The sequence below is a fragment of the Seriola dumerili genome, unplaced genomic scaffold (assembly GCF_002260705.1).
Source record: "Seriola dumerili isolate Sdu_G_001 unplaced genomic scaffold, Sdu_1.0 BDQW01000025.1, whole genome shotgun sequence".
Taxonomy (NCBI): domain Eukaryota; kingdom Metazoa; phylum Chordata; class Actinopteri; order Carangiformes; family Carangidae; genus Seriola; species Seriola dumerili.
The window spans coordinates 2141995-2154010 of record NW_019174280.1 but is presented as its reverse complement, the minus strand read 5'-3'; the positions used below and the strand labels follow the sequence as shown (position 1 = coordinate 2154010).

Below are 12016 nucleotides of genomic sequence, written 5' to 3'. Positions count from 1 at the left end.
TTTGAGTGTTTGTAAGAGAGGGAAATATGCTCAGAGTGAAAACAGGAGAGATGAGAGGACTTATTACAGCACAACATGTCACTGTTAGTGCATGAGAGTCTAAGTATGATCAATATAAAACACTGGAGGTAAATACTGGTGACGCTCCCAAAACTGGGTCTGATAAGACGACCATAGAACTCACACTCCTAAAGCTGGTTGAACATGAGTTTAACAAACCACGAGACAAGCTACAATACACATTCTGCTATTTGCTGTGGTTTAATGACTATTTTTCATTTGAAGAAATGAAACAAACTCTGAAGCTGGAAGGGATGACTAGGTGTCAGTCAGTGATCTAGCTCTCTGGCACATGGAAAAGATTTAAGAATTCAATCTGTACTGACCAGCTCACACTTAATATTCACTGTGTAAAAGCGCAACAGGCTGTGCCTTGTCCTCAAACAGAGGGTGTTAGGAAAATGCACCGTCACTCTGATCCACTGCAAGAACTGTTACCCTACAAAGAAATGTCTTGAAATCAAATGGAAAAAATAGCGCTGATAGGATAATTATGACACTAACCTATCTGAGAAGAAATGTGTTTCAAACTTTTGGATCGGACCACACATTAAAATCATGCATACAGTAATCATGTTCACTACCTCTTAAAAACCCAACTGCATTACAGTAAGGCTCTATTTATGCTCTGTCAGCACTAAGTAAGATGTGTTCTCCCGATCAGGACGCAAATCAAAAGTATCTATAGCTGCTCTGAAAGCAACTTTTGCTGGAGATGCAATAAACAAGGATAAAGGTGCAGATTTTTAGATCGTCTCTCCTGGAAGATATTCATGCTGTTGCACTTAGTCATTCACATAAAAAAAAGAGTTCAAACTGTCAACTGTCAAACTTAAAGTTCTAACTGGAACCGCAAACCACCAGGAATCAAGGGTTGCAATCAATGGTTCTGTTTATGTAATGGGAATGCTTATTTCCAGGATGCTCACCATGGTTATTGAAGGTGAAGCAAAAGACACATGGCAAACACCCACAAGAACCCAAACAAGGTGAAGGGGGTTTGGAGACAAAGAGGGGGAAGTCCTTATCCCCTGTTTGTAAGGTGGGAGGAGGTACTTCTACTGGTGTAAGGAACCACCACTTGGTGTCTCCTTGTGGAGAAGAGAGGGGATAATTTGCAGTTTCTAACACAAACCCTAGCTCCTTTTTACATTTCCGCACAGCTGGCGGACCATTGGTTTCAGAAAGTTACAGAAATGTTTGGATCCAGATACAACTAATCTGAGGTTGGAGAGGTGTAGGGTGGTGGTGGGGTTCCATCTGACCATCCAATAAGTAGTCTGGAAGGAGTATAAGACTTGATTAACATTACAACAACTAATTTAAAGTCAGTCAAGTGAGGCAGCAAAGAGACTTCGAATGAACAGAAACATCAGTAGTGCAGACTGTGCAGACGAGGCTGTGTGGGCTGCATGTGAAATTATTTGGGCAAATTATCTGTCAGTTCTCATTCCAACTTGATGTGTTTAAAAAGACAGAGCCTTGATGATCCAAGTTCAGTGGGAAGAGGAAGGGGGGGTAGACTTCCTGCTGTCCTTTAGATTCACTGAGGAGTGCTTTAAGATGAGAAGGAGAAACACCTGAATATGAGCTTCTCCCCAAGTATTCACAGCCATGTGAATACAGTTACATGGAGCCACCTGAGGCTCACTGACGCCCAAGTTCAGGATGCAAGCTTATGAACAAATGCATATTTAAAAATACAGTTCAAATAAAGTAAACAAGATTCTGTCTGTATCGACCAAAGTCAGAGGTAGGGTACCTGTGTTCAGCCTCAGCTCAACAGCTCATTTATAATGTCAATGATCCAATCTGTGTAAAACGGCGTTTGTAACGCAGCCAAACACTGTCAGCCAGGGAGCTGCTGGTGAATCACGCTGCTTCATTACAGCTAAACAAATCATGAATTTGACTCAATCCATTATTGATTGGCCTGTTCTGGGGTGGAGGTGAGGTAAAATACTGTCTGGCATTAGTGGGCTAATTTAGGTAGACCTGCTGATGTAGGGCTGAGGCCAGGTGATGGATAACACGCATCAACTGTCAGACGAAAAGTACGACAGCTTGACCCCCCCATCCCCCCTCCCCCCCGTCTGATTCAGCCCTTGAGACTGAAGGGATGGTTTCTAATGCTGAGAGGTTGGTTAGTTCTATATTAATACTGTGAAAGTATCAAAGCCTCAGTCCTCAGACAAAAATGCACACAGTCTGTATTCAGAAATTGAGCCTTAAAATGAGCCATCAGGACTTCCTGTAACTTTGTGATGTCACAATAAAGTAGTCACTGCTCTCAGCCGTGTCCAACACCCACCTATCCGGACCCACCATCGAGCCTTGCAGGATTTGGTTTCTCTGAGTGTTTACCTGAAATGCGCTGTATTTTTTATTGGATCACTTGGAAAACAGTCAGCCAATCAGAAGAGAGGCTCAGAGCCTCCGCTCTTCTGATTGGCTCAGTGACCTGTTGTTACTAGAGCTCCAGAGAGAAGCCTGAGAGAGGAGATGTAAAACTACACTAAGATGATTTTTGATTCTTAAAACCACAAATATATCTTCTTATGGATCAACACTTCAAAGAAAACACAAGAAAACTGTAAAATATTGGACCTGTAGGAAATCAACAACAATAAAGTCCAGTTCTCTTCATTCACTCAAAAAGAATAATCAGTGTTTGTGCTATATACATTTTGCAGCGACGGCTGGCTGCTGTAAAATTATTACCTCTGCTGGAACGTCAGAAAGTCTCAATTAGACGACTCTACAGATGGCTTTTAATTTGAAACAACAGTTACAGGAAGCCGAGGTGAAATGGATGAGGAGAGAGAATAGAAAAAGAAAGAAGAAAGAGAAAGGTATATTTAACTAGCTATCATTAAGTTTGATTTTTATTGTTACTTATTAATATTCACTCCAACCGCCGGCATACTATGTGCACAGACAACGGCTGTGTCATCTCTCCACTATCTGTAATGATGACTTAAAATGCTCCTCAAAAATACCTAAAAGTTTTAAATATCACCAGACTACTAGTTTAACATATGACTCCATCTGACTGTGCATCAGCGTGTCTCTAAATCTCCAATCTGTTCAATCTAAACTCCTCTGGGTGGACAGATTTGTAACCATCTGTTCGACCTATTAGTGATTGCCTTAAATTTGTTTTGGGCAAGGTGACGCTGGAAACCAACAAGTCTGAGGAAGAGGCTGAAAGTTTAGTGGAGACAGAACAATGCTGCAATAACATTATAATATTGAATTTATGTTTTATAGTTGATTCCATCTCATTTTCTGTTTTCAAGTTTCTTGTCCGTTTCCTTCTACCATAGTGCTTCTTCACAACACACATACTTTCTCTTTAACACACACAACCACACTCAGTAAGGCAAGTCTCTCTCTCTCTCTATCAGAGTCACAGCTAGGCTCAGAGGCCCAGACACATGGTGCTGCTGACCTCCAGTGGTCTGCCTGGTTCACTGGTCCACCTCAACACACTGTGAGACACTGTGCCAAAACTCACACACCCATCCTCCACCCTGCAGGTTCCTGCTGCACCACTGACTGGAACCACCAGCTCCACAAACAAAAATACTAACACACACACACACACACACACACACACACACACACAGAAGGTGCAACTTACTTGGCTATTTACAAATATGCAGCCAGTGACTGAGGTTTTCCCTAACACCTTCCCCAAGAGCTCGTCTGGTGCCATTTTGGAAGTTTAAAAGACTTGAAAATTCACATTCAACCTCCTTCACGTTACCAGAAGTTCTGTCAATCACTTTGACAGTCACTGAGATAAAAGTCTTTGAGATAAAGTTAAACCAGTTCACTGTGTTCACTACATGAGCAGCCTCTGGTCTTTCCCATTAAAACAGCCAAACTCCCTGATCCCTCATTCTGTTTATTTAATCCACTTTTAAAAAAATTAAAAAAAAAAATAAAAAAAAAACAGTCGAGGGAAAAAGACATAACAGCAGCAGCCACACTATTTGGCCAACAGTGGAAAACACAACAGCAACTGGCAACTGGGTCCAAACATCATCAGACTCATAACTGTGTTGGTCTATCGCCTTTTAGATGTGCTGCTCTCTCTAGCTATTCACCTCTCACTGAGCGTACAGACTCCAGCTTGACACGCATGTTAAACTGATAACAGCCAAGAGTTTAATTTTGTAGTTTGCCTAAGGTGAAATTAGCATTCATTAGCAGCAGCTGATATAATCAAAACATGAGAACCTTGCTAACAGCCTTGCAACAGCTTAAGGGGACAGCTGGGTGCAGGGAGGTCACGGTGACAAGATGATATATACGAACATTCCTCTAGGCTTGTGCAAATTCTAATGCTGCTCTGGAATTTTTGGCAATAGTGAGTTTGAAAAAAACATTTAATGCAGATCAGGTCACTTTCACAATCCATGTAATAAAGATCAATCTATCAGCTTAATGGATTGCTAGTCGGGAAATAAATTATGAATATGAATAAAAGGGTTTGACCCAGGCCCTGCTAATTGCTTTCTTACTGACACTGACTTAATCCTTTTCGTACTGGGTAGTATATGGCCTTCAGCAAAGCCAACCACTGTGGTCTGTCTGGAGAGATGCTGCAGACAGACTCTGCTGATTACAGGATGGTAAGAGCCGGGGACAGTCTCACAAAGACAGGCTTGGACTGTGGCTTAGATATAACAGATAGTCAGACTTCAGATAAACATCTAAATTCATCTGTTGCACAAAGCAGTTTAGTTCTTGACTATCCACTATCTGTGGTATTCTGGGTAAATTAAGACTTTTTTTTATATTAAAAAAATGGCCGACAAAGGAACCACCCCTGACTGCTTTAACTGCTTAGCTCCGTTTACCGCAGTTTAGCATATTTGTCTGACGGAAGAATGCAACAGGTACAATATGTATAATGTGTAATAGGTATAATTTGATGGGGAAAATACAGCAAAGAGTGTAACAATAAAAAGAAAAAATGGCTGCAGTCTCTAAAAACTCTTTCCCTTCTCATTGCTCCATAACAATGTTAGCAAATCACAAATTAGTCAGTCTTTATTGTTGTGAAACAGTCTTAGTTGTATTAGACTGATCTATGAGCAAAATGAAGACTGGACCAAACACTACACACCCTGGACTTAGGCTTGGGCAATATCCAAAATGTAATATCTCGATACAGTCCTGCCCAAATATCGCAATATTATATATTATTGTATATCAGTCCAAGCCTAGCTGGACTGATACATCAGCCTTATTGCATTAAGCATATTGACTTGGCAATATGCAGTGTCTCTATTACATAGTTAGTCACTGACCATTTGATTTTCTAACTGTAAACTGTCCTGCTCAGTGTGCATCATGGTCATAATAAACATTTTAAAAAATCTGTGGTTTATATGATATGATATTGTTCACATGAAAAATACTATTAGCTGACATAATGAAATTATTATTTTCAGGCTGTAGTTATCCGACCCTCACCTGTCCACAGTTAAGACATCTTAGTCAGAAGTGACCACCGACCACAAATTTGTCAGTGGGAGACCATCTATGTGGAGGTCATATTATGTCCATAATAACATTAAATGGTTAAAAAGGGTCAGATGAATTTTGCAACCCACCAACCACGATGTCAATGGGCGGAGATCACACGTTCGTGTACAGCACCCACTCGAGAATAAACCAGAAACCCAAAAGTTACTGAACCATCCATCACCATGTGTTTGCTTTTAACCTTGAGGAAATGATCTGAGGGGAACCACTCACTGTTGGTTCCATTTAAAACAGTCCTTATGAAGTAAATATGGAAATCCCCAGCCTGCCAAGTCCACTGCATTAAAAGCAAGAGCAGCAGGTCTACATTATGGACTACATCATTTTATATATTGGTTTATATCTTGCTGTCAGTGCGCTGTGTCTTAACTGTGCAGGGTTTTCAGCAATAAAACTGACAATATACCAGAAACTGAATAAAATCCACAGTACAAACAGCACAGCTTGCTCAGGAGGAAATTTTGTTTGCAAGGAGGTTGTGGATACTCTTGTCATGATGGCACTACTGAAATGTGTTAAAGCAAGCTGTTAACACAGTCAAAATGCCAATTCACAAATCTGTAAGCACATTCCTGACATAAACATAAATCATGTGAGAAACAGACTCATTCACCTAACTCATCACCGAAAAATAGGAAAATAAATCTGCTTTTGAAGCATATTATTAACTGGCACAGTCAGCTTGGATTAATTTAACACAGAAAATGATGTTTTGGTGCTCTTCTCTTCCCCCACCACACACACATACATACATCACTATCCTCTGCCTGGTCTTATCCATTCCCCAGCAGGCCCTCTGCCTCTCCTTCACTCTGTCATCCTCACCCTCAGTCATCAGTAGCCAATCAGGGAGTAGTAATGAGCCATGCCATGTCTCAGAGTGAAGCTATCCTGGAACATCAGAAACTCAAAAAATATGACCTCAGATACATGGGAGCAAAATTTGACCTCCAGCTTATGGCCATTACATCCTCTGGATACATGTTTTCACCTGAAGTTTTAAATCAGGGTGAACAGATCGCAGTGAAAAGTGATCGACACAGTGTGACAGCGTGGCCTCGTAGATAAGACAACAAATATCCTTCAACCACAAACTATCAAGAACGCTAACAAGAACCTACAGCCTACAGGTCAGACTACGAGACTGTTCACACTGGACTCTGTTTGCCATGTTACTGGGAAGCTGTCTTTCATCTACACAAATTCACTTCAAATTCATTTACAATCTACACAAGGTCACATGTTTCACTCTGCCGGCACCAGAATGAAAAAAGTCAAATCCTTTGTGTCTTGGTTTGACATTTACAGGCAATTTATTTCTCCCCTCTGTGTTTTTTTTTCTTATTTCATCAATTCTGATTTAAACAAAACCTAAACCTACTTATCCACATGCTACTTTGAGGTTTAATTGGTTTAACCAGCGCACTGGTGGGTGGCAGTTCTCATTCTCACTGCAGGGAGCTGCTAAGAACAGCTGAGCGATAACGTCCCTGAAATCGCTGCAACAGTGACGGTGGTGGCAACAATGATGATGACAGACCGCAGGGCCCTGAGGACTTCAAAGCGTTGGCAGCATCTATACAAGAGCTGAACATCACATGCAACACGGTCTTCAGGTGTCAGCGCACTGAAGCAATAAACCTGTGCAGCCTAGTGGTGAGGTGAGGGAGGAGACGAGGTATCCAGACTGAACCCCCCAGAGGCAGCACCCACCCTGAATCCTGAATATCAACTTAGATGAGAGTGTTGTTATTACCATTTTTTTTTTTTTACTGCAGCAGTTCTCTAATCAGTGAATCTTACTCTCTTATTTACACAATGTTGATGATAAAGCACTGGTAGTAGCAGCACTGGTTTAAGGGTGTAGCTAGAACTATAACTATAACTTTTTTGCAGTATTTATATTAGAGCTGCAACAATTACACATTTGAAGATGGACATTTATCACAATTTTCGGCCATTTTATTGATCAAACAATGACTTGATTAATTGAGAAAATAACTGATAGTAAATTATCTTTATTATTATATTCTTACTATTATTACCAATATATTATATACACATTTATTCCACATTATTAGGGTAGACCAAGAACAGGTGGGACAAATGCGATCTCTGTGGAAGTCTTGAAGATTGAACTTATATATATATATATATAAAATCAGATCGCCCATCCCACCCCCCTTTCTCATGTTAATCTAATCAATTTGTTTCCCCTTTCCTCACACTAAATTTTTACATGCAGTAACATACATCTCCTTCTCCATCTTCAGCTTTGGCTCGGTCATGTGACGTATTGCGGACAGTTAGAGGTGACCGGACAGCTGTGCTTGATGAAAATGTGAAAAACATTTCCTGAATCAGGATGCTGTGACTAGACACCTTTATTTTTTTAAACATACAAACCTGAAAATATGGATATTCTTCTGATTACAGTCTCAATCAATCAATCAGTCAGTCAATCAAGCAATCAATCAATCAATTGCAAACCAAACTACTTAAGTTTTTGGACTTTTTCTCCATGACAACAGGTTTACTGGACTATGGCTTAGGTGCATTTTGGTCATTTGAATCTTGTGGTGGAAATGGTGAGGAGTTTTCAGACCTTGGACGTGTTTCTTTCCTCACAAACGTAAGGAGCTACCTTTCTGTCGCACATGCTCACCTGCTACAAAATGAAAAACAGCTGTTGCAGTGACATGAAGATCCTGAAATGCTTTGCATGTACAGAATCAGGAGACTTACAGGTTTAAAACAACATAGGATTTGTCACGTATGTGTGAGGATTGAGTCCAGTACAGATCAAAATAGACCTAAAGTAGTGCTATCAAGACCAAGGTGTCCCCTGGGTGGGACCATGTTTTTTAAAAGGTTATGAAAAGGAATTACAATGTCTAGATATGTGTGATTACTAATGCACTCCCATCCTGTCAAACAAAAAAAATAACTTGTCTGACAGTGAAAATAGTTCATTTAAGGATACACCAGCTGATTTCCTGTCTTGCCTGATAAAACTATAACTCACTTTTTTTTTTAATTCATTTTCCCGCGTCTTCATGCGCATCTTGCCCACAGCAGCTCCCCCATGTCACATCTCAACTAGGTCAGATGAAGACGCCTGCTGAACCCCTGAAGCTTGCACACTCTATATTATCAATAAACAGTCATCTCACATAGTTTGCCCTACTTCATGGGGAAACTAAGATGTGCTTCAGGCTACCTGCCACACTTAAAAGCCGCTACGCTGATGACACATGTACCTGCAGCCTGCAGGTACATGTTCATAAAGATCTGTGCAAGTTCCAATACAGTTTTATTGATGTATGTAAAAATATTGTCTCAGATAAACCATTAAAAAAAAAATAGTTGCTTGTTTACTAACTAGTGCTACAGCTGATAACACAATTGTAATATAATATTTCCTGTGCAAATATAATTTAGTTCTCTTCCTCCTTACTTTCATTTAAGTGTTCCTTATTCTACCACATTCTATTCATATTTAATTCTTTAATGTTTCTTGTCTTATTGTTGTGGTTTCACTGTGTGTCGTATGGAGGGGCTCAAACTACACATCAGTGCTCGACCCTGTAATTTATAGTCCCAATAAAGCCAAACAAACCAGTTTCAATATTTGAGACAGAGTTTGGGCTGTCTGATGTCTGGATTAAATGTGTGATTTATGTAAACGTGCTGCAGGGTTTCTCCTCAGGAAATTATTAAGCAGAGGAGACAAGCCAGCCATCTCATCTCATGATCAGGTTAGTTTGGAGGTGACAGCCTCAACAATTGTCACACAATGAATATATGGCATTTGTTGTGTGTAAAGGTACATTTGCTTCTTCCCTTTAATGTCAATGTTACATTCATTCAAATTGTTTTTTTTTTATGTTTTATTTTTTATACAGAGTTGTTTTTTTATTTCAGGTACAGTGTCAGTTATATGACAATGAGAAACCCCGCACAAAGACAGTAATGTTAATCTTTAATTGATTTAATTCAGCAAAGGTCTTGTATAACTTACTGTGTTTTAACAACATTTAAAGTATGAGTTTGGTGGTATTCTATATTTCCCTTGAAATCTGTCTCTGTCTGTATCTCTCATTTAAATCATTAAATTTAAATGCTCAGCAGTTTCCTAAAACAGCTGGTCACTGTAGTTTTTAGTAAATGTTCCTCAATAGCGCATTTGTTAGGGACTATTTTAATTGGCGGATTAATACACATTAGATGCTCCACTGTGTATTTCTGGCAGGAGTCTGTATGTAGGATTGAGTCAAAAATTAACAACGGTGGCATTCATCGTAATGAAAGAATGTCATTAATGGAGCACTGAGATATAAAGATATATCAGACTTTTTCTACAAAGGCAGTGCTTGTTAGTAGGATAATTTCATATCAAGAGACCTGTCCAAACACTGCCAGATCCTCTTTAATTCATAATTAGGATCTCCATATCACAATTCCTGTTTTTTTTAGTTGTTTTTTTTTTTTTCTTTTGTATATCCAACCTGTCAACCTGAACCTGACTTCTCACATAGGGCAGGTGAAGTAACAGAAAATAGAATCACTTCTACCAGCAACACAATACCAGCTTTAATCAACTATAATCCCTATGAAAACACTGATTTCTACTGAGTCATTACTGTAGATCCACTGACACAGCATGAACTGATCCTGCAGTGCAATGGGGTGGAGCTCATTCTTTAGAGCTGAGCCAGCCATGCCTGACTGTGGAGACTCATGACTATCTGTTAGCTCACACACAAAGCCGACGAGGAACAAGCTGGACGAGGAATTCACATCAGTCATCCGTCAGACGCTGGTACATTCCTGACTGTGACTGTCTACTGGCTCTGGACCTGTATGGTAGATGGCCAAGTGTGATCAACTGGACTTCTACACTAAGTGTTGGAAGTAGCAACTGACTTCTGGTGAAGTTATCGGGATAAAAGCAGGGCAGGTGCAGCCTCACAAAGCCGCTGATGAATGACTCCCCACAGATACGACATGTCTGACTCAGTGAGTGTAACTCAAAGGGAAACTCCCACAGCTGCCAGAACATGAAGTCAGCGTTAGCCGGCTACTGGAGTTTGACCTGTCCCAGCCAACGTTACAACACTACTTAAACCCTCCGCTCTGTGGCTCGACAGTGACCTGAAGCAGTCGCTGTCTGTGAACAGTTTACATCTACAGTTTAAATAAAAGTTAGAGGCTAAGCTAACGCACTGTCAGCTGTCGGCTCAGGTAAACAAAGCTAGGATGCTAACAGTAGCTACAGCTAACATTAGATAGCCACAAACTTACAGTAGTAAGCCACGACCGGGTCCCGTTTGTCATGCTCCTGTGCGGTCCGGAGGTGATGCTGGATGGGTTTGAGCTGAGCCGGTAAAGCCATGTCTGTTAAAACCCTCGCTTGGGACGAAAATACATCAATGGAAGTGAGACCAGGCTCCTTGTTGTTGTTAGCGAAAGTGTTTCTTTCACTTCCGCGGTTATAGCCAATGGGAGCGTCCGCCTACGCGGGACAGGTGACGTCATAAGCTGTTCAGGTGTCCCTCGTGGATCAAAGACAGTTTTTAATTTTTGATCATCTGATGATAACTTAGCTGTTTTTTTCAATTTATGATATTGTGTGGTACTACAAAAATTCTAAAAAATCAACTGAATTTTTTTCAGTACTGCTTGATATTGTTTTTTTCTTTAGTCAAAGCAAAAAATCCTTACAAGCTAGAAACTTTTTTTTTATTGTTTCTAGTTTCTGATTCTGTTAATGAAGAATAAAAGGATTAATTTATGAAAACAAAAATCAACAAAAACCGTTCTGTTATCTAATTTAATTTGGTAATTTTGTAAATTTTGAAACTACATAGTCACTTAGCTAATTAATAATGTGTGTATAATCAACATGTTTGATAACTGTGCCCTTTACACTTACTTTTTAAAAATGTCAAATATTAATATTGTGTGTACATTTTTTATATCATATTAAGGACACAGTGGATGTCTTAGTTTTGTAACCATTTTTCAATGTTTGACAAATTTTCCAATAAAAAAAAAAAGTGAGGACAGTTTTGAAACTTCTAGGATGTTGAACTGTACTTTAAGTTAAAGCAGAAAATACTGTTTTGTTTCTGAACTGGTAGTATCTGAAATTAATGTATCATTTTATTCATTCACAATTAATAAAATGATAAATAAAATTATAGAAATAAAATATAGAACAGGAATTTAATAGACACAAATAGACATAGTCATTATCAATATTATATGTAATAATAATAATGATAGAAGAATTGAGAGTGACTGCTTTGCAGAAAAAATACATGTATTGCCAATCCTGTCAGAAAAGAAACCCCTAAACACATTATGTGAAAGTAGAGTGAACATTTATCAGGTA

The 12016-nt window shown here is 39.5% G+C and overlaps 1 protein-coding gene across 3 annotated transcripts in view; it reads right to left on the bottom strand.

Moving 5' to 3' along the window:
* Positions 1–11014, bottom strand: part of vta1 (vesicle trafficking 1) — a 65146-nt gene extending 54132 nt beyond the window's left edge. For all 3 annotated transcript variants that reach the window (XM_022737988.1, XM_022737990.1, XM_022737989.1), the window contains exon 1: positions 10924–11014. In XM_022737988.1, the coding sequence (XP_022593709.1) occupies positions 10924–11014 (91 nt within the window). The remainder of the gene's footprint in view (positions 1–10923) is intronic.
* Between the last annotated feature and the right edge of the window lie 1002 nt (positions 11015–12016).